The sequence below is a fragment of the Nicotiana tabacum genome, chromosome 19 (assembly GCF_000715075.1).
Source record: "Nicotiana tabacum cultivar K326 chromosome 19, ASM71507v2, whole genome shotgun sequence".
NCBI classification, from domain to species: Eukaryota; Viridiplantae; Streptophyta; class Magnoliopsida; order Solanales; family Solanaceae; genus Nicotiana; species Nicotiana tabacum.
This window is the reverse complement of record NC_134098.1, coordinates 16,783,945-16,808,123: the sequence shown is the minus strand read 5'-3', so window position 1 is coordinate 16,808,123 and position 24,179 is coordinate 16,783,945. Positions and strand designations below refer to the sequence as shown.

Genomic DNA, 24,179 nt, shown 5'->3' with positions numbered 1-24,179 from the left:
TGCTTATTTTCGGAAGTACCTTTGATTTCGGATTAGCAACGACGAGCTCTCAAAATGCCTTACCTATCGACAACGAAGTTGGCCTTCAAGGTGAGAACAACAACTTGATGCCCAGGGCCGGAATGCCGCTTGTGGACGCCATTGGAGCTCGAGTCGAAGTACCATTAGACGTTAATTCGTATGTGGCCATTGAGGCAAACATACATTCTGAACCTGAAAATAGCATTCATGGTGGCACTCGATCTGCAGCTCGAGATACCCATAACGTCGAGGAAAACAGCGCCAGCTTGCGTATGATTTTCGAAATGTTGCAAGCTCAACAGGCAGCAATAGCTCAGTTGCAAAGTCAAACCCAGATACCGAGCAGGCCAGAGCCTAGTCTACCCCGAGAAATCACCCACATAATGGAACCAGCTATAGTAAAGTCAAATGAGCAAGAGTCGGGGGTTAATCCCGAAATTGCTAAGATGTTCGAAGAACTGACCAAACGAATAGAATTAGGAGAAAGGAGGATCGAAGCAAACGACAAAAAGGTGAAATCATATAATTCCAAGGTTGATCAGATCCCGGGGGCACCACCGATATTGAAGAGCTTAGATTCCAAAAAATTCGTACAAAAGCCTTTCCCCCCAAGCGCGGCTCCTAAACCGATCCCAAAGAAATTCTGCATGCCCGAGATTCCTAAATATAATGGAATTACCGACCCCAACGAACATGTCACCTCTTACACATGTGCCATTAAAGGAAACGACCTGGAGGACGATGAAATCGAATATGTATTATTGAAGAAATTCGGTGAAACCCTATCAAAGGGAGCAATGATATGGTATCATAATTTACCATCTAATTCTATCGATTCATTTGCTATGCTTGCAGATTCCTTCGTAAAAGCACACGCCGGGGACATAAAGGTTGAGACCAGGAAGTCGGACCTGTTCAAGGTAAGACAAAAGGATAACGAGATGCTAAGGGAGTTCGTATCTTGTTTTCAAATGGAACGAATGGATCTACCATCAGTCACAGACGATTGGGTTGTTCAGGCTTTCACTCAAGGTTTGAGCGAACGAAGTTCGACGGCTTTACGGCTGTTAAAGCATAACCTGATCGAGTACCCAGCTATTACTTGGGCCGACGTGCATAATCGGTACCAGTCAAAAATTAGAGTCAAAGACGATTAGTTGGGTTCTGAACCCGCTGCTAGAAGGGACATCAATCGAGAACAACGTCCGATCAGGGACCGATACCGACCATATAGTGGAAACCACATAATCAATGAATCGAGACGTAACCCCGGACAAGGCAATAAAAGGAGTGATCGAGGTCAAGGGTCTCGGGATCTGATGAACATAAATGGGTTCGACAGGTCTATCGGACCTAAGGAAGCACCACGATTATCGGAGTATAACTTCAACATCGATGCATCCGCCATCGTATCGTCTATCGGACACATCAAAGACACTAAATTGCCTCGACCCATGCAGACCGATCCTGCCTAGAGGAACCCCAATCAAATGTGCGAATATCATGTCACCCATGGCCACAAAACGGAAGATTGCAGGCAACTAAGAGAGGAGGTAGTCCAGTTATTCAATAAAGGGCACCTTCGAGAATTTTTAAGCGACATGGCCAAAAATTATTTCAAAAACAGGGATTTTGGTAAACAAAATGAACAGGAAGAACCACAGCACATCATCCACATGATCATCGGTGGTATCGATACCCTTTAAGAACTGGTGCTTAAACGCACTAAGACATCGGTTATACGAGAAAAGTGACCTCGAACTCAGGATTACGCACCCATAGGAACCTTGTCATTTGATGATGAAGAAGCAGAAGAAATCATACAACCTCACAACGATGCATTGGTAATATTCGTACTTATGAATAAAACTAAAGTTAAGTGTGTGTTAATTGATCCAGGTAGCTCGGCCAACATTATTAGATCGAAGGTTGTAAAATAACTCGGTCTACAGGACCAGGTCGTACCCGCAACCATAGTTCTAAACGGATTCAACATGGCATGTGAAACCACCAAAGGGGAGATAATTCTGCCGATAAACGTGGCCGGGACCATCCAGGAAACGAAGTTCCATGTAATTGAAGGCGACATAAGGTACAATGCCCTTTTTAGAAGGCCATGGATCCACAATATGAGAGTTATACCTTCGACCCTCCACCAGGTTCTTAAATTCCCAACATCTGAGGGAGTCAAAATAGTGTACGGAGAACAACCAGCCGCAAGAGAAATGTTTGCCGTCCAAAAAGCAATTCTGATATCCTCACCTTCGTCAACAAAGGGGTCGGACTCAAAAGGGGAATGAGATGCCAAATAGCAATCACAGACGTTAGCTTCGAGCCAACTAGAAGATCAGAAGATTGACGAAGATGATGAGCAAGGGATCCCTCGATCTTTCGTGGTCCCCGATGATTCCGACGCTACCCAATCAACAGTTGAAGAACTGGAGCAAGTCGTACTAATCGAATATCTGCCCGAACAAAAGGTATACCTGGGAACGGGATTAACCCCCGAACTTAGAAAAAAGCTTATTCGATTTCTTATTGATAACATATATTGTTTTTCTTGGTCCCATTTAGACATAATAGGGATCCCACTGGATGTAACGACGTATCAGCTAAGCCTCGACCCTAGGTTCAAACCGATGAAGCAAAAGAGAAGACCCCAGTCCGAGGTAAAACACGCATTCAAAAAGAATGAGGTAACTAAACTTCTCAAAATAGGGTCCATCCGGGAAGTGAAATATCCCGAATAGTTAGCCAATGTAGTTGTAGTCTCTAAAAAAGGGAACAAACTTAGAATGTGTGTAGATTACAAGGATTTAAACAAGGCGTGCCCCAAAGATTCTTTTCCACTACCTAACATCGATCGCATGATCAATGCCACGGCCGGTCACGAGATCCTTACTTTTCTCGATGCCTATTTCGGGTACAATCAAATTCAAATGAACCCGGAGGACCGAGAAAAGACTTCGTTTATCACCAAGTATGGAACCTATTGTTATAATGTAATGCCTTTTGGGCTAAAAAATGCAGGAGCTACTTACCAACGCCTAGTAAATAAAATGTTCGAGGAACAAATAGGTAAATTAATGGAAGTTTATATTGATGACATGCTAGTTAAGTCCCTGCGCAGCGCGCGCAGAGTACCATTTGGCTCATTTGCAGGAAACATTCGGGATTTTAAAGAAATACAACATGAAGCTCAACCCCGAGAAATGTGCTTTCGGGGTCGGTTTGGGCAAGTTTCTTGGCTTCATGGTTTCGAATCGGGGGATTGAGATCAACCTCGATAAAATCAAGGCCATCGAAGACATCACCGTCGTGGATAGTGTAAAAGCCGTGCAGAGGCTGACAGGACGGATTGCTTCCTTAGGCCGATTCATTTCAAGGTCGTCGGATCGAAGTCATAGATTTTTCTCTCTACTCAAAAAGAAGAACGATTTCGCATGGACCCTGAAATTCCAACATGCATTAGAGGAATTGAAACGATACCTATCGAGCCCACTATTGCTGCACACTCCAAAGACAGACGAGAAACTTTGCTTGTACTTGGCAGTATCAGAAATCGCGGTAAGTGGTGTCCTAGTTCGAGAAGAGCAAGGTATGCAATTTCCCATTTGTTATGTAAGTCGAACCTTAGGGGAAGCAGAAACTAGATATCCACACTTAGAGAAATTAGCACTAACACTGATAAGCGCCTCTAGAAAGTTAAGACCATACTTTCAATGTCACCCCATATGCGTATTAACCACTTACCCACTTCGTAATATTTTACACAAGCCCCAACTATCAGGCCGATTGGCCAAATGGGCCGTCGAACTCAGTGGGTACGATATCAAATATCAACCCCGGACGACCATCAAATCTCAAATTTTAGCGGACTTCGTGGCCGATTTCACGCCAATCCTCATACCCGAAGTCGAAAAAGAACTCTTGTTGAAATCGGGTACATCATCGGGGGTATGGACACTTTTCACAGACGGGGCTTCGAACCTAAAAGGGTCCGGGCTAGGAATCATTTTAAAGCCTCCTATGAGTAGCACTATTAGGCAATCTATCAAAACTACTAGGTTGACTAACAACTAGGCCGAGTATGAAGCCATGATTGCCGGTCTCGAGTTAGCTAAAAGCTTGGGAGCAGTAGTCATTGAAGCCAAGTGTGACTCTTTACTGGTGGTAAATCAAGTAAACAAAACCTTCGAAGTTTGAGAGGATAGAATGCAAAGGTATTTGGATAAACTACATGTAACTTTGCACCGTTTCAAAGAATGGACTTTACAACATATACCTTGAGAACAAAACAGTGAGGCCGATGCACTTGCAAATTTGGGATCATTGGTCGAGGAAGATGAGATCAGCTCGGGGACTGTCGTTTAACTCTCGAGGTCCATGATCGAAGAAGGTCATGCCGAGATAAATTCTACAAGCTTAACCTGAGATTGGAGGAATAAGTATATTGAATACTTGGAGAACGGAAAACTCCCATCGGACCCTAAAAATTTGAGGGCCCTGCAAACCAAAGCTGCTCGATTCACATTGACTGCAGATGGAACATTATACCGAAGGACATTCGACGGACCATTGGCAGTATGTTTAGGTCCAAGAGACACCGACTACATCCTACGTGAGATTCACGAGGGTACTTGTGGAAATCATTCCGGTGCCGATTCATTAGTCCGAAAAATAATCAGAGCAGGATATTATTGGATCGATATGGACAAAGATGAAAAGAAGTTTGTTCGAAAATGTGACAAATGTCAAAGGTTTGCACCGATGATCCATCAGCCCGGAGAGCAACTTCACTCAGTCCTATCTCCATGGCTATTCATGAAATGGGGAATGGATATTGTCGGCCCTCTGCCATCGGCCCCAGGTAAAGCTAAGTTCATTTTATTTATGACTGACTATTTCTCTAAATGGGTTGAAGCACATGCGTTCAAGAAAGTAAGAGAGAAAGAGGTTATAGACTTCATCTGGGATCATATCGTATGACGATTTGGGATACCTGCCGAAATAGTGTGTGACAATGGGAAACAATTTATCGGCAGCAAAGTGACGAAATTCCTCAAAGACCACAAAATAAAAAGGATATTATCGACACCGTATCACCCTAGTGGGAACGGACAAGCCGAATCGACAAACAAGACTATCATTCAAAACCTAAAGAAAAGGTTGAACGACGCTAAGGGAAAATGGAGAGAAATCCTACTCGAAGTTCTTTGGGCATATCGAACAACATCAAAATTCAGTACGGGGGCAACCCCGTTCTCTTTAGTATATGGCTCTGAAGCCTTGATTCCAGTCGAAGTCGGGGAACCCAGTGCCAGATATCGATATACAACAGAAAAATCAAATCACGAGGCTATGAATACTAGCCTCGAACTATTGGATGAAAAATGAGAAGCCGCTCTCGTCCAATTGGCCGCCCAAAAGCAGCGGATCGAAAGATACTATAATCGAAGAACCAATCTTCGCCATTTTAAAATCGGGGACGTAGTGCTAAGGAAAGTCACCCTTAGTACTCGAAATCCAAACGAAGGAAAACTGGGTCCGAACTGGGAAGGATCGTATCAAGTACTCGAAAACATCGGTAAAGGATCCTACAAACTTGGTATTATAAACGGCAAACAACTACCAAGCAATTAGAACGTGTCACACCTAAAACGATACTACTGCTAAGGTACGACCCTCCCATGTTCGTTTATATTTCGAAACTAACCCTTGCAGGAGTTCAATCAAGAACAAGGATGGATCATTCAACACGAAGCCTTAGGTCTGAAAGCACGCGTTGCACTCTTTTTCCCTTAGACCGGTTTTATCCCAAATGGGTTTTTCGGCAAGGTTTTTAATGAGGCAGCCATTGATCGTGCTAGTTTAGAACGATTTAACAGTATCCGAGGCCTCTTTACAATCAACTTTGAATACTGGTGAGGCATTACCCTAAAATATATGAAGTTCGATGCAAGAAAGTTACTTCATAACAATAGGGTTCCGATAAGAAAAATTGTAAGAGCCAAATGGTCAAAACGAACCATGCTTGTATAGATTGCTCGATCCCTGGTACAAAATATAAACACATGTATAACGACATGAAAAGAAACTTCTTTGCCCATATCTCATGTCTCACAACCCATCCTCTATTTCATGATCTATTACACAAACAGGCTCAAGGGCCGATGATTACCCCACAAATCGAGCAAGCACTCACTCGACTACTAAGCCTACAGGCTACTCTTATTTCAAGTTCGAGCAATCACTCACTCGACCATTAAGCCTATGGGCTACTCTTATTTCGAGTTCGAGCAATCACTCACTCGACCATTAAGCCTACAGGCTGCTATTATTTCGAGTTCGAGCAATCACTCGCTCGACCATTAAACCTACGGGCTACTCTTATTTCGAGTTTGAGCAATCACTCACTCGACCATTAAGCCTACGGGCTACATTACCTCGAGTTTGAATCACTCACTCGACCATTAAGCCTACGGGCTACATCTCTTCGAGTTCGAGCAAGCACTCACTCGACTACTAAGCCTACGGTCTACTCTTATTTCGAGTTCGAGCAAGCACTCACTCGACCATTAAGCCTACGGGCTACACTACTTCGAGTTCGAACCACTCACTCGATTACTAAGGCTACGGGCTACTCTTACTTCGAGTTCGAGCAATCACTCACTCGATCATTAAGCCTATGTGCTACATTACCCCGAGTTCGAATCACTCACTCGACTAATAAGCCTACGGGCTACATCACTTCGAGTTCTAGCAACCATTCACTCGACTACTAAGCCTACGGGCTACTCTTACTTCGAGTTCGAGCAATCACTCACTCGATCATTAAGCCTACGGGCTATATTACCTCGAGTTCGAATCACTCACTCGACCAATAAGCCTACAGGCAACATTACTTCGAGTTCGAGCAAGCACTCACTCAACTACTAAGCCTACAGGCTACTCTTATTTCGAGTTCAAACAATCACTCACTCGACTAATAAGCCTATGGGCTACATTACTTCAAGTTCGAAGCAATCACTCAACTCAACTACTAAGCCTACGAGCTACCTTATTTCGAGTTTAAGCAAGCACTCACTCTGTTATAAAGGCTACAAGGTCCAAGTTCGATCAAAATTGCCTAAAGCCTTATGAAAACCTTCATAAGGCATGAATGAAACAAAATCTTCACGAGGCAGAGAATAAAACAGAGGAAAGTCGGGAAAAGAAAAGATCTTTATAAATATATACAAGAATGTTTACAATGTCCGAACAGGACCCTACACAAAAAACCAAAATGAAAACTAAGGGCTAAGTTTCTTGGTTATCTACGGGGGCAGTCTCTTCTCCATCGGGCTCCTCCCCGCTCCCGGACCCACTCTTGCTCCCAGCATCACCATCATCATTAGCATCACCATCATCATCATCGGAAGCCAAGGCTTCAGCATCGACTTCGAGCTCTTTAGCCCTTTTTATCTCTTCAGTGAGATCGAAACCTCGAGCATGGATCTCCTCGATGGTCTCCCCCCGAGATCGGCACTTAGCAAGTTCAGCAACCCAATATGCTCGAATATTAGCGGTCTTGATTGCCTCTCTTGCTTGTACCTGAGCAGCTTCAGCATCGGCCTGATAGACGGCCACAAATGCATCCGCATCGGCCTTTGCCTTTTCGGCGTCAGATTTGGCCTTGGCAAGTTCGGAGGCCAACCGAGCCTCGAGATCCTCTATTCTTCTTGATTGAACCGAGCTTTTCTCCTTTATGCTTTGAAGTTGGTTTTCGGCTGATGATAATTGGGCTCGAGCAGCCTTTTTCTCTGCAGCAAAGCGGTCCATACTTTCTTTCCACTTCAAGGACTCCGCCTTTATCACATCGATCTCCTCACGGAGTTTCCCGATCATCTCAAGTTTCTGCTGTAGCTGTGAGACCGAAAAATTAGCCATCGTTCCGATATCGAGCCCATAGGCTTTTAATAGTATCATTACTTGCTCGGACAAATCGGTCTGATCTTGGTGAGCCTTGGCCAACTCAGCTAGAAGGTCTTTGATTTCCTCTCCCCTTTGCCCTAAGAGGAGTTTAAGGGCGTTCCTCTCCTCCATGATTCGTTGCAGGTCAGCCTTATATCGATGCAGCTCGGATCGAGACCGAGAACATGTTTCTCGATGAACTGCTGCGGCCTACGAAGAAAGAAGAAAAGAAGTTAGAAAGGAATATCAAACATGAAAGTGGTATCAACGAAGGGAGTTAGAGCTTACCCGATTTAGAGCTGGTTGCACTTCATAGAGAAGGCCCGACACATCACTAGGGCCAGCAGCGTCCTCGACCCCAGTAAACAAATCACAGAAGGGGTCCTCCTCTTAATGAGACCGGTTCATCTCGAGGGCCCCCAAAGCTTGGGCTTCCCGAATAGCCCCTTCAGAAAAGGCAGGGAGAGTGGGCGAATCTCTGATTACTATTGCCCCAAGCGACTCGCTTGGGGCATTCTCCTCAGTTTGGAGAGCTCCAGGATCGGCCTTTTCTGATATACCCACTGTTTGTTGACTTCGGTGGGAAGTATCCTCGATCTCTAACGGTTCGGGGACTCTGCCCGAACCTTCCTCCGATATCTCCTCAATCCGAGGCGGAGCTTTATAAATCACCATCGACGCAGCTGCCTTTGGCGCATCGATGGTTTTCTTCATTCGGGCCACCAGCACGGACCCATCATTTCCTTTTTCTTCCTCGTCTTCATCCCTTAGACGCATAACTGATTCCATGGTTAAAAGGATGGTATTCTTCCTCGGCTTACGAGCCATCCTCGTCTTCGGTTTTGGATCTTCGGAAGCAGAGGCCCTTTTTCTCTTATTATCCTTCAACGGTTTTGGAACAGAGATCGAAGCCTCTCCCTCACCGGGCGGGGGCCTCAGAACCGCATCTTTGCCCACACCTACATACAGGAAAAATGATTTAAGTACATGGAAAACATATCGTTCGAATTACCAAAGATACGAGAAAGAGGCTTACCATGATTTTTGGCCTCCCATCGGCCCTTTGACAAATCACGCCATGAGCACTCGGCATATGTGGAGGTCGAAAGTAGATCCCGTACCCAGTTCTTGAGGTCGAAAACTGCACCGGGCATCCAAGGAACCGCTGCATCACAAAAAGGGGATATCGGTGAGAAAAGAAATAAATGAGGCAAAATAGTATGAGAGAACAATAGAATTACACTTACGCTTCATGTTCCACTCCTCGGGAAATGGCATCTTTTTAGTCGGAATCAGGTCTGAAGTCTTCACTCGAACGAACCTGCCCATCCAACCTCGATCCTTGTCCTCGACTATGCTCGAGAACAGAACCTTGGTAGCCCAGCGCTGAAGTTTTATTAATCCGCCTCAAAAGAGGCTAGGGCAGTACAATCGAATAAGATAGTCGAGGGTGAAAGACATCCCCTCGATTTTGTTCACGAAGTAACGAATCAAAATAATGATCCTCCAAAAAGAAGGATGGATCTGGCCTAGGGTTATTTGGTATTGACGACCGAAATCAATAATAACAGGGTCGAGAGGACCTAACGTGAAAGGGTAAGTATACACACTTAAAAACCCTTTCACGTAAGTGGTGATATCTTCTTCAGAAGACATGATTACTATTTCTTTGTTCTCCCAATTGCAATCTTTCTTTAGCTTCTCGAGGTGTCCCTCGGTTATCGAACACATATACCTCGATACTGGATCACATCGGCCGGGAACCGACGAGCCTTTATCGACCTTAAAATCAGAGGTAAGAACGCACGCCCCAGGAACACACTCCTCAGGCCGTGGCTCTACCGGTGTTTTGTCGGTAACAGGTTGTGAAGAAGAAGCTTTTTCTTTCTGAGGAATGGTTTTTGATGTTTTCTCCATTTTTGGATTTAAAGATCGAAAATAAAAGGAGGTAACAGAGATGTGGTGTTTTTGAAGAAAGATTTTGCAGTAAAAGATCACGGATTTACAGATGAACTCAAAAGAAGAACTTGAAAAATTTGGAGATGTAAAAGTGATTAATGGTAAAAGGAGGGGCTATTTATAAGTTGAGCAATGGCGGTTTAATATAAGCGGTGGCCGATCACCGTCTCACACGCATTAAATGCCTTGAAAAACTAAACCGACGGGACAGCTATCACGTGCGTCATGATCAAGCCCAATATAAACGTCAGCTTATATCTGATCGAGCCATTGGGAAATCATCTCGTTTTCTCGCTACATCCTTCTCGAGAAACGAGGGGACTATCTGTATACGGTCAAAACCGGTTAGTCCTTCGTACGAACCGGTCGAAATGGTAATGCATTAGATCGAAGAGCGTCTTCATAATATCAGGTTGAGGTCCGAAGTCAGGTCACCAAGCTTCGAGCCCTAGGGACCAATCAATGTCGAGCTCGATATCATTATCGAGCTCGAATCCAAATCGAACTATGATGCAAAGTGAAGTTATCGAGCTTCTGAGGCAGAGACCGACCAACACTGACCCCGAATCAATACAAGGATCCGAGTCAGAATCGAGCTCGAGTCAAGATCGAGAGCTCGAGTCGATATCAAGCTCGAGTCAATATCGAGCTCATAGACAAGAGCCGTTGCAATCGCACTAGAGGAGAGAATCCTGACAGGAATTATGGAAAAGCTGATTTATCATGGGGCACCCACTATGTATTTTTAATTATATCTAAAGTAGGATCCTTCCACTATAAAGGAGATGGTTATTATTTCTGTAAGCACAAAGTTTTGGCATACATTGTAACTGAGATATCATACACTCCAATATTGAAGAGTTATCATTTTTAGTTTCATAGATTGATTCATCGTGCTTAATCTATAAATCATCTTCTTTCCAACTTTGCTTATTTTTCATTCTCTACAGTCAACACTCGATATTTCTATTCATTCTTACGATTTGTGTCAAGTTATACCATATACCCTTAGAACTACGTACAAATTTAACTCTATCCGTTTTTCGGATAAACATACGTATTAATAAAATAATACAAAAACAAACATCAATCCAATGGATGCCTTAAGTTTCCCTGTAAATACGAAAAAAACAACACGTATTTAGTACTACATCAATAAGGAATAAATCCACATGCATATAAAGGTTATGGATGAAATTGAAGAGAATCTTATTCCTCTAAAGAATAATTTATATTCTTATTAATAAAATAATATAAATACAAACATCAATTAAGAAATCGTGATTGACATGATAATTTTACCACAATAACCCTATTAATTGATACTCAATAATTGAACCCAAATTATCAAATAACTTCTCAAGAAAAAATACTCCAAAGAATAAAGAATAAAAGATGACTTTAGTGGACTTTTGTGTTTAACGAATGTGAGTTTCAATATTGAGCATTGGAAAACTACTATTCACCATTATTTATTCAAGAACGGTTTGTTAATGCATTAAGGGTAAAAAAAGAAAAAATCTACTTTTAATAAACGTAAAATGATAAATAAAAATAAAAATTTATTTTTAGTATTATAAGAGGGTGTGCATCACATTATAATTTCTTTAATTAATCTATCAATAAGTATAGCCTTCAAATTCCCATTTCCCAAAACCGCCATCTCTGTGAAGAAAAAGATGCGAGTTCTTAGGAACAGACTATGGCGAGCTCTCTACTCAGCTGCTGTTTCTTCTTCTTCAGCTTCATCCGCTTCCACAAAGATTTCTAGAGCACTTTCCACTTGTATTCATTCCAAACAGTCACTTCCCTCGTACACCGAATCTCGAGATTCTCTCTTTGCTTCGCCGTGGTCCGCCACTCAACTCCGTGGTGCCAAATATCGCGGCGCTGATGTAAGTTATCCTCTGTAATCATTTTTCTATGAACGTTTTAGCAATTGGTATTTTAACGGTAATGATTGTTCATAGTGTCATCACTCATTTAATTTTGCTCCTTCTCATATGACTGATATGAGTATTTTGCTCTTGTAAATTTTGGTCTGATATTACTTGTCCTTAGGAAAAAGTCGCACTGTTGCCCTTGATACCTAATGGAGCTTCAACCAGAGGGTAATTTTAAACTATAGTCAAAAGTTGTTTCTTGCGAAAGAACTTGGTGGAGTTCACTCATTTCATGCTGTACCTCCATTAATGACAAGGAAAATACGTGATGATTGCTAACAACAAATGTATAAATGAACCAAAAGTATAAGGAATGACAAAATTGAGCAATTTAGTATAGTATGGGGTTAAATTAGGACATTTTCTCCCTCCTATCAATAACTTTACTGTGTAGGCCAAACAAGAGTGAAATAAATAGGAATTCACATGGCCGATCTCAATTAGATTGTGATTGACATGCATGTTGATTAATTTATTGAAATTTATTGTGTACTTAGGCTTCATTTAATTTTGAATTGAAGCTAATATACGTGTGGGCTAGCGTAGAAGTTTATCTGTAATTGCTGTTTCTCATTTTTATTTGTAATTGCTGTAACTAAGGATAAAGCCCAAGAGTTGGAGGGGTGGTTATCGGCTATGGGATCTTGGAGGAGCAGTGGTGACGCGAGTGCTATGTGGTCAGCGACAACAGACTGTATTAGGGAGGCTGCGAGAGAGGTGTTAGGGGTATCGACGGACGTCTCTGGTGGGCATAAAGGAGACTGGTGGTGGAATGAAGTGGTCCAAGGTAAAGTGGAAGCGAAGAAGGCGACGTACCTGAAGTTAGTGGGGAGCATAGGTGAGAAGGAGAGGCGAGCGTGCATGGAGAGGTATAAGGCAGCTAGGAAGAAGGCTAAGCTGGCGGTCACTGAGGCTAAGACTGCAGCTTATGGTCGTATGTACGAGGAACTGGGAAAAAAGGCGGGGAGAAGAAGTTATTCCGGTTGGCCAAGTTGAGAGAGAGGAAGGCTCGGGATTTGGACCAAGTGAGATGCCTCAAGGACGAAGATGGTAAAGTATTGATGGAAGATGCCCAGATTAAGAGGAGAGATGACAGACTTACTTTCATAAACTTCTGAATGAAGAAGGGGATCGGGATATTGTGCTAGGCGAATTGGAGCATTCCGAGAGTCACCGTGACTTTGAGTACTGCAGGCGTATCGAGGTTGAGGAGGTCGTGGGAGCTATGCGTAAGATGAGTAGGGGCAGAGCGACCGGGCCAGACGAGATTCCGGTGGAATTTTGGAAGTAGGTGGGGTGAGCAGGTTTGAAGTGGTTGACTAGGTTGTTTAATGCTATTTTCAAGGCGAAGAGGATGCCAGATGAGTGGAGGTGGAGTACGGTGGTTCCATTGTATAAGAACAAAGGTGATATCCAGAGTTGTAACAATTATAGGGGCATCAAATTACTGAGTCATACCATGAAAGTGTGGGAGAGGGTGGTTGAAGCGAGGGTGAGGATGATTGTGTCTGTATCCGACAAGCAGTTCGGGTTCATGCTGGGTCGTTCGACTACAGAAGCTATACACCTTGTTAGGAGGTTGGTGGAACTGTACAGAGAGAGGAAGAAGGATTTGCACATGGTGTTTATTGACCTAGAGAAAGCGTATGACAAGGTTCCTAGAGAAGTTCTCTGGAGATGCTTGGAGGCAAAAGGTGTGTCGGTTCCCTACATTATGGCGATTAAGGACATGTATGATGGGGCTAAGACTCGGGTTAGGACAGTAGGAGGCGACTCTGAGCATTTTCCGGTTGTAATGGGGTTACACCAAGGTTCTGCGCTCAGTCCGTTCTTATTCGCCCTGGTGATGTACGCGTTAACACACCATATTCAAGGGGAGATGCCATGGTGCATGCTATTCGCCGATGACATAATTCTGATTGATGAGTCGCGAGCCGGTGTTAACGAGAGGCTGGAGGTTTGGAAATAGGCTCTTGAGTCTAAGGGTTTCAAGCTGAGCAGTACGGAGACGGAATACCTGGAGTGTAAGTTCAGCGATGAGCCAGGGGAAGTGGGCGTGGATGTGAGGCTTGATTCGCAGGTCATCCCGAGTAGAGGCAGCTTCAAGTACCTTGGTTCGGTTATCCAGGGGGGAGGGGAGATCGACGAGGATGTCACACACCGTATTGGGGTAGGATGGATAAAGTGAAGGTTAGCATCTGGAGTCATGTGTGACAAGAGAGTGCCACCGATACTCAAAGGTAAGTTCTATAAAGCGGTGGTTAGACCGACCATGATGTATGGGGCTAAGTATTGGCCCGTTAAGAACTCACATATCAAGAAGATGAAAGTAGCAGAAATGAGGATGTTGCGGTGGATGTGCGGGCACACTAGGATAGATAAGATTAGGAATGATGATATTCGGGAGAAGGTGCACGTGACTCCCATTGATGACAAGATGCGGGAAGCGAGGCTTAGATGGTTCGGACATGTTCAGAGGAGAAGTCCAGATGCTCCGGTACGGAGGTGTGAGCGGCTGGTTGTGGAGGGCACGAGAAGAGGTAGAGGGCGACCTAAGAAGTATTGGGGAGAGGTGATCAGGCAGGATATGGCGAGGATCCAGATTTTCGAGGACATGACACTTTGATAGGAAGATGTGGAAGTCGAGTATTAGGGTTGTAGGTTAGGAGGTAGTTGAGTCGTGCCTTACTTCGTACCATTGTGGGACTAGCCATGTAGGGTTTTTGTCTAAGATAGCTAGTGGCAATGTTGTGTCTTACTATTTCGCTTTTCAGTGCAAGTCCTATTTACTAGCTATCACTTTTGCTTTGCATTTTTCTTATGGATTTCATGGTGTTCCTATTTTTCTTATGATTGCTGTGGTTATACTAATATTGTCTCCCTTTGCTTTGCATCTTTCTTCTGGATTTCATGGTGTTTCTATTTCTCCTATGATTGCTGTGGTGATACTAATATTGTCTCCTTTTGTCCTTTTGTCTTTTTGTTTTCTTAAGCCGAGGGTCTTTCGGAAACAACCTCTCTATTCCTTCGGGGTAGGGGTAAGGTCTGCGTACACACTACCCTCCCCAGACCCCATTAGTGGGATTTTACTGGGTTGTTGTTGTTGTTGTTGCTGTTTCTTATTTTTCAAGTGCTCACCTTCATTTTATTTTGGTGTAGTTGAAGCCAGGAAATGTGATTGAGAAAAAAGGTTAGCTTGCCAACATTTCTGTACTATGGTTCTGTATATGTCTATATACACATAGACTAATAATGATGTGGTGTTCTTTTGGCTATCGATTTCCTCAGGAAGGATTTATGAGGTTAGTTTATGCTAATAGCTGTCTTATCTCTCTCCTTAGTTTTATGCAATTTTTGCTTTCTTGTGAAGGCGAATTATCTTCATGAAATTGAACATTGTTTAGGTGGTAAAGGCACAACATACAACCCAAGGAAGAGGAGGAGCTATTATACAGGTTTGATATTGAGTCTCATGCATGCAATTTGCTCTTCTTATTTTTGAGATTCTTTCTCTAATTTCACAGTTTGATTTCTTCTTCCATTTTGTGAAATGCAAGAACTTGAAATTACACCTTCAGATCATTGATCTTATGTGATTATGTGCTCTATATAATCACATACTTGATAAGTAAAGAATGTTAAGCAAATAGCATCAATGAGCATTTGACACTCTTTATTGTTTTAGCTTCTTCCCACTGTGAATACCTTCCATCATATTTATCTTTCATGAATGAAACTTGGTTGCTTTCGCTTCCATTTGATCCATCCATTTGGATAACATTAATTGCAGTAATCAATCTAAAGCTGATGATAAAGCTCTAACCAAATTTAACATGGATATTAGGCAATTTTTGTCCAGGCTAGAACCAAACTCTACAGCTGATGAATCTAGGTTAGCGCCTAGGTTCATTTGTTGTTTCTAGTTTTCCTGCTAAGCACCTAGCATTTGAAGGTGGCTTTAAGCCAGTTTATATGGAAGATTTTCTTGTCGGTCATTTTTTATTCCCAGAGTCGTCCAATTTTGTGCTGTCCGATGGCAACTCAGTTTTAACCATGTTCTATTGGTTATGCTGTTTGAAGGCTTGTGCCTACTTTCTCTGATATTTATAGGTTCATGTCACATGCACTTTTGAGTTCTTATCTCAAGCCAATAGTTGCTTCGCTTGTACCGTAGAAAAGAAATTATTATGTAAGACTTATGTCAGATAAATTATGGATTGTAAGTCTAGGAGAAAACAAAAATATATATTTGGAGTAGAAGGCAATGATGCAGGAATTACGTCCATTTTGTTGATTTCCGACTTTGAATACAGAACTAGTATACTCTTCCTTGTATCCGGAGTTTCCAATCTTTTTTTTGCTAAAGTGATGCCTATTGTGATTCTCATGATTTTGCCCTACTTCTGGTCATAAAACGTGTTGGATTAATGTTGACTCTGTGGTGCTTTCTCTAATTTTTTGCAGTTTCATCGTGGCAGAAACTTATGATTCTGGTTTCTCATATATATTTATGTATCGTTTTAGACAAAACACCACTAGTCCAGAAAATGTAAACTAAAGATTGTGGACCAATAGCATGTCGAATCTTTATGTACTTAATGTTGTAAAAACCCTAGTCAGCATTCAGCAGCATACTATCTGCAAATCCAAAGTAGCTAATCATCTAATCCAACTCCTTTTATTTTTTTGGAGAATGAGTCATCTAATCCAGCTCTATTTGATGTGAAAGCTTATTGACTTCTTTTCAGCGATAAGCTTCCACTGTTCAGCATTAATGGTCTTCAGGAGTAAATTTGCCTATCTTGCTTGAGAATAATGACAGAAGTTTTAGTGTTATCTCTTATTCGATGAAAAAAAGAACCCATAGAATAAGCATAGGCATTAATTTTAGTATTGGTTGTCAATAGCTAGAAGCTTAGTGGCTTTGTTCCTCTATTTTATAGACAATCACGAATGTGAGATATTAATGCTCTTGTTTGATAAGGATATATTAGTTCTGATTGTTGAAGTCATCAAAATCTTGATACAACTTTGGATTGATAGAATTACGATTCAGTTGGGATTTTATTCCTTGTTCTTTGTCAGTCTGAAACTTCATCTAAGTTGCTTACCTATTTTTCTCAACTTCCTAACATTTGCTAATCATTGATGAGATTAGCTGTTGTTATAATGTTTTATCTTTTATGTCTCGTTTCTTTCAACAAAATCAATTAATCAGTAATCAACATCTTATTATTTACTTACTTTTGTTCTTTGCGAAAACATTTTAGGTGGAGCTCCGTGATGTTGATAGTGGAAGCAAGTCGAATGAAAGATTTCGTACAGATGAACCTGTTGAAAGTATGAATTTTCACATCTCTAGTTGCAAAAACTCATTCATCATATTTGTTGTGTAACTTGTCTCGTGATATATTATGTATCTTTCTTAATAAGGGGTTCGTGCCATTTAATTTAAGGCTTTTGCATTTTGTTGTGTGAGCTTAGGCTTAATGAAGGAAACAATTTGATCTTTTAAGGTTGAATCCTAAGCTTGCAATGTTTTTTTGGCTATATAATTAGAGGGTTACACACTTACCTTCCCCGAGAGTTAGGCACCTAGAAGTTTAGTGCTTTTGCCGTAAATTGATTTGACAATAATGTTTGACAAGTTGTATTTAGCGGATTATAAATGATGTTAACACGATTACATCATTTCATACCTTTGATTCCTTTTGAGGTAAAATCATTTTATCAAATGATTCAATATGGTACATTGTAATAGCACATACATATTGATTCGGAATGTATGGATAATAGGATCCATGTGGTACATACTAACGTATTTTATCCTTGCTTACCAAGAAGTTAACTCACTTAAAGACTGGGACCAATCTTGTAAATTACCTCATTCATGTAGGACGATATCTTGAATTGCATGAGGCAACTTTTCTAATTCGTTGATTAGTTATATTAACTACATCCAAGTCTTTGCTGTAGATGAGCAGCCTGTTTCGCTTGACTCCATTATCTATACTATGCGAATTTCAAATGCATTTTGACGTTATTGGTCTTGCATGTGCAGGAGTATTTGTTGCAGAAAAGAGTTTCACGTACCTTTATACAGATGATGAAACCGGAAACATTGTGCTAATGGAGTGAGTTTAAGTCTGCACTTCCTGATTTTGAGTGATTTTTATACATAGACCTGATCAGTTACATGTCTATCAGTAAAACTGTATCCCAGTCCATTCTTCATCTTTTTCAATCCTATGCAGGCCTGAGACCTATGAGCAACTAGATGTACCAAAACACTTGTTTGGTGAATCTCATGTCTACCTTCAAGGTACTCTTACGTAGTGTCATCTGCTTAAGATTAGATATATCTATTTTATTGTACCTTATATTCATATGCTTTTATATTTATGTTGTGCAATTACTTTTGTGTCTTTCTAAAACTTTGCAAGATCCTTATTTTTAACAATTAAAGCTGAGTACGAAATGTCGAACAAATTCATGTATTATTTAGTATAAGATATAACTCATGGATGTTTTTCAAATTATGGTAATACTGTCTGGGAAACCATATCTTTGCTTAGGAAGATGGGAATTAGCTTTTGAAATTTCTAATATGGGATGCGCACAAGTCACCTACATAGAATGCATAACTTGTTCTAACAAAGTGCTGGTGCATGTTTCCCTGTTAAAAGTTTTATATTTTTTTTCTTTTCCCTTTCCTTTCTAAAATTTTCTTTTCCATTGTGCTATTTTCCACTTCAAAAAAATATAATAGAGAGAGCTCATCCAGATTGATGGGATTTGTACATAAAAACATCACATGGATTGTGGAATGGAATCATTGAATTTCAAGTAGGTAATTGTCAAGCTTGGACAAATATCATGTGTCATTTGGTTTTTTGGAAGCTTGTTTCTATAAAGTAAATTTATTGATTGAGGAGGAATGAGAGTGGAAGGATCTAAAAGGGCAGAAGAAAAGCCTCCTGTGCAAATGGTTATTGAGATTTGGTTTGTCTGATGGAGTACTATGGACAGCAGTGCTGAAGGAGAGAGATGTTGCGCTCAAAGAATGAAGGGTGCATGTCCCTTATAAACCTGTACTATGTGGGGGTCTATGGAAACACATTAGATGTTTGTGCGAGGAATTAGCAGATCAAGCTAAACTGGGGTTTGGCGTGATGCCTGGTACACCAATCAAAAACTCGTTCCCATACTCTATAGCATAGCTCTGTGTACTGAGCTTAGGTGGTGCAATACAAAACAGAGCAGGGTTGGTATAGTCAATTTTAGGAGGAGCTATAATGATTGGAGGGTTCTAGACAAAGCTGCTGGGTTTACCGCCGCATCCTTTCGCGTTAGACTTGAAGTTCTTCATAGGTAGGCAGGGTAGAAAATCAGGAGAATTGCTATAATGTGGAGACTGTACAATTCTCATCGGATACTCCAGATTCTCTTAAATGGAAGCATTAGAAAAGTGGAGTTTTTACTGTTAACTCCTTCAACAAGTTTCTGATTTTCCACTGAGTATATAACATCATATTGTTCTTGGAAGAAGATTTGGAGAAGCAAAGCCCATATAAAGTTGTATGTTTTGCTGGATCGTCCTATGAAGCTGCTTTCTCCCGACATAGCCTATAATAGAGGAGGGGTATGGTACTATAACAATAGTTGTCACATGTGTGCTGATGAATCTGAGGATGTCTACCACTTATTCATATTTTTGAACCCTGCAGCATATAGAACCCTGGTATTTAAGTTGGAGAATGGCTGAGGGGTGGGCTTTATGCACCAAGTTTCAGACTGTGATAGCCCTTGGGGATTTTTCGGTTATTATAAAAAACCACCTATTCATACATTGCCCCTTGGCATCACAGCAATGGCAGTTCTTTCTCAGTCTCCTATAGTGAAAGGGGTTGAGTTTTCTATAACCTGTTGTAAATACTCATGCAGAGTTTTTGTGCTCAATAAAATATGTCTTGCATATTCCACTGGAGAAAAAAATGTCTTACTTATCCGGACAAAAGAAGAGAAAACCTTCCCCGTACAAGATGCGTACAAAAATGGAGAATCTTCATATTTAAAAAGTGATTCTTTATAACAACTAAAAACCCAGTGTAATTCCACATGTGGGGTCTGGGGGAGGGTAGTGTGTTAGTCTTGTATTGTCTTATTCTTATATTTCTGTTATTACTTATTGTTTATAAAAAGCAAAAAATCATCTGTCCCCATTGTAGAAAAAACACAAATGTTTTCACTAGTTTGTGCAAAGGACTCACACAAAGGACTCCTCGACTTTCCTTTGTATTGCATGAACTCTACTTATTTAATCACCAAAAAAAAAAGGACTCCTCGACTTTCCCATATGCTCTAAGCTCTTAGATTTTTCTTGCTCATATGATCCTAAGAAATGCTAAGGGAACTACTTCCCATACTGTTCGCTTCTGTCACTTCCTTTTGAACTTCTAGCCTAACAATGTGTCTTAACACAGCCCACATTGCATAACCAACTTTTCCATGCTATGTGTGGAACTTGAGGTAGCTTTTTAGTATGGTATTGGTCGAATTGTAACATTTATTTAATAGCTTCCATGTTACAATGCCCTCTGCTGGGATTTGAACGTGAGTTCTCCTTCTACTTCATTAACCACTAGGCACACACCCTTATGTGCTCATCTAGAAATAATACTATTTCTACTTCTTTGATGAGTATGTTCAAAGAGGGACTGACTGATTGTAGAGGAATATTTCCAACATCATGTTAGGCATGGTCAGAAGGTAGATAAAAGACCTACTCTTTAATTTTTTAATGATTGCACAACTTATGCAGAGGAGTTTCATGTCTGTTGACTTTTGCTTATTAATGGTAAGCAACTGGTGGAACCACTTTATACATAGGTTTTTATGAATGAGAAATGAAGTAGGACTATTTCGCCTTTGTCCTTGGGCTCTATATTACTTGAGATAGTCCTTTTGACAGTATGCTATTCATCTCAATTCCTTATCAAGAGTGATACCAGCAGTGAAAAATAAGTCATCAAATAATAACTTTCCCGTCTTAATGTAGTATGTCTGTGCCTTGTCATAGTAGTTCCTATTGATGTTCTATGTGCAAATGTTCCTTTTTTTTTTCTTCTCTTTTTTCCTCCGCCTTAACAACTATAGGTGGAGGGGGTATAACTATGTTCCTTTATTTCCTTCTTGTCTATCTACATATTTCCCATGAAGTTAGCACGTTTTCTTCTTTAACATTATAAATTTCTTGTTTTTCTTGTCTGCTTTTTCTTTTTGATCGACCATCTTTGTTGTGACATGTTTGTAATTGTGCTAAAAGATGAAAAATTATATAATTCACAGATGATATGAAAGTCAGTGTGCAAATGTATGATGGAAGAGCAATGTCTGCATCAATTCCTACACGAGTAACATGTACTGTTGCTGAATCCGAAATTCCCATGAGGGCGTCAGCTACTCCACAGTATGTTAGCTTCTCATCCTTATGACTGTTTTCTCATGTAATTGAAAGAACCTTTTTCAGTTTGTCTGGTAAATTATTCCTGGAATTAACAGTACTTTCTGATTGACTACAGTCGCATCTCTGCAGATAAAGAAGGTTTTGCTATTTTCTACTATTTATTATCTCTCTGATAAAAATAATTTGTAATCTTTTCTATTGATAGGTATAAGAAGGTTTTGTTGGACAATGGTCTCACTGTGCAGGTAAATTGTAGCATTAATTTTCCAACAGTTATATCATGGATTGAGATTGTAGCATTATTCTGCGGTTTCCCCTCTTTTTTTTTTTTTCTTTCAAGTGCTGGGGGTTGATGTTGGTATGTTGCTTGGGAACTGCTTTACCTTTGGATTCCAAGGCAATAGTTGCCATAAGCTCCCTCCCAAGTCCCACCTCATAAGAAAGAAGGAAAGAGAAAACACAGACATTTTAAGTTCATTTCTTTATTATGGATGTGTCAATCCTGTCTCTTTCACATCTCTCTCTGACTTTTGCTGCAAGTACTACCTATTTTTTGCATCGGACTCTTGAATGATTTGATGTTTGCTAAATCATGTAGTCTTCATTATGGAAAATGTGAAATACGTATATCGAGCAATATCTATCACATGGAGTGTAGCTGTGCAAGTTCTTGACTTCCTTCTTTACATCTTACCCCTTTTCTAGGTACCAAAACATATCTTAGAAGGGGACAAGATTATCGTTAACACCACCGACAACTCTTACATGAGCAGGTGAGTGAATGGTTACCTTGTTCCTCGTCCGTTTCAGCATTTGTTACTGCTATCTATCTCTCTTCATTGTTAATATTCTTTGCATGCTTTTGAATAAATTCGTATCAACTCCATTCCCTCTATTTGACATCTCTCTTCAATCGCAGAGCTTAGGAGCAGGACTTTATTGGATAACTTCGGAATGAGAGCGATCGGCGAATTATTGATTATTGACAAGCAAGGTTTTGAGTTAAATCTACTATTGACAAATAGTTGGAGTTTATTAGAATCACAAATTACAGTACATTTTTTTTGGGCAGAGTGTTTACATGAGAAGCATATCTTGAAAGTGCGATTTTAAGTTTTTCATAAAGCCTTAACTTATGTGGTACTACAGGGGGCAGAATGTTTATCAGAATAAAGATCACCCCAATTGATGCTGTTTTGCTGCCTCCTGGGTTTAAGCATCTTTGGGTCCTGTAGCTTATTCTCTGGGGGTGGAGATCCTCCAGTGAATTTTGGTCAAGTATTGTTCAATGCAGCTGCTGATGGATATATGCCATGTGTACACCCAGATTATTCAAGACAGATTTGTTGGGTCCAAACGCACACGCAAGCGTACACGATCGACAAGTAATAAAGTGATAAGAAAGTATCGTTCCTACGAGGATTTATGATCAACTACTGTCCAATCTAAGCGATTTATAAATTTAATGCTCAAGTGAGTGTGAAGAAGAATGTGATTTTTATAACTAGATTACTACGATCTAATAAGCAAGCAAGAAAATAAGAATGCAAGTAGAGCAATTAAACACTTAGAAAGAATTCAATGAGTTGAGGATATTTCAGGGTGTCACGCCCCAAAATCGAGGAGCGCGATCGGCGCTCAACTAAGTGAACCCGACCGAGCAAGCCTATTAGATTCCTTCTACCCAAACTCATTCATGAATAAAGAGAATATGTTTTCCTTAATTAAACAATAAAGTGGTCATGTCTGCAATTACCAATTTCTTACCATAAGTTTCATCATTTTTAAAGTCTCAAATGGACAAGTAATACAATCACAACATAGCATAGTTTGTCTTTCCCAGCACCAATACACAACCCACACTATGTTTATGGAGCCTCTATAGATAAAGAAGAGTACAATGATAATGCCGGCAACAAAGCTCCGGCTATACCTCAAACAGAATACACAAAGTACAAAAGATTCATGACCTTGGAATGAAGTGGGGTTCACCAAGTCAGCTGGGAAGAAGGTGCACTGCTATCACTGATCAATATCTCCTGCTGTGGAACCACCTGCATCCATTGAAAGATGTAGCGCCCCTGACAAAAGGGACGTTAGTACTGTCAAATAACACCCTAAACACCCTCTCAATAGAATAACAAATAATACAAACAAGATTATCATAATATCAATGAAAGCCTTAATTAACATCAAACCTCAATTTAGGATCAAGACAATGTTCAAATTAATTTTCATATCTCACATTGGGAGATTTTTAGTATCGACATACCATTGTGCACAATACCAGTACAACTGTATTCTCAGTACAGAGTCCGATCACGACCCGATCAGCTAGGCTATCTCATTAGAGACATCAATCACAATTACTCTCAATATCAATACCACCGTCTTTAACACGGAGTCCGATCATGACCCGATCGGCTAGGCTATCCATTAGGGACATCGATCACAATTACAATTTTAATTACAATTTCCAGCACAATCACCACCATGAGTGCGGCATGGTGTCCGATCACGACTCGATCGGCTAGGCTGTCTTATTTGAGACATCAACCTTTTTATATCAATCATCGCATTTCATAATACTTTCACATCTTTTCATTTCATTAGCACTAGTGGCCATAATTATAAGATCATCCTTGGCACCGTTGGCCATATTCAGTATTTCATGCTCACCTTATCAATTTCAAATATCATCCTCATCATCAACAACAAACACAATTCAAATCAAAGTGTGTAGTACACATGTGAGCAATTTAGAGTCTAATGCACATCTACATTTCACAAAATTTGACATAATAGCCTTCATTTGAACTTGACTTAAAGTTGAAACA

General features: G+C 40.7%; 1 protein-coding gene across 3 annotated transcripts; it reads left to right on the top strand.

The window, feature by feature from the left end:
* The first annotated feature begins 11,544 nt into the window (after positions 1-11,544).
* On the top strand, positions 11,545-22,648 carry LOC107788318 (uncharacterized). 3 transcript variants are annotated; one of them, XM_075239709.1, is made up of 12 exons: positions 11,545-11,828; positions 14,870-14,914; positions 15,036-15,066; positions 15,165-15,178; positions 15,281-15,331; positions 17,147-17,216; positions 17,938-18,010; positions 18,131-18,198; positions 21,225-21,345; positions 21,548-21,587; positions 22,048-22,115; positions 22,262-22,648. In XM_075239709.1, exons 1-12 carry the CDS (start codon positions 11,613-11,615, stop codon positions 22,266-22,268), a joined length of 804 nt encoding a protein of 267 aa, XP_075095810.1. In that variant the 5' UTR covers positions 11,545-11,612; the 3' UTR covers positions 22,269-22,648. The 3 variants fall into 3 exon arrangements, with proteins under 3 accessions (XP_075095810.1, XP_075095812.1, XP_075095811.1); XM_075239710.1 differs by lacking the exon at positions 14,870-14,914 and having other exon boundaries at positions 11,547-11,828; XM_075239711.1 differs by lacking the exons at positions 14,870-14,914; positions 22,262-22,648 and having other exon boundaries at positions 11,546-11,828; positions 22,048-22,119.
* The last annotated feature ends 1,531 nt before the right edge of the window (positions 22,649-24,179 follow it).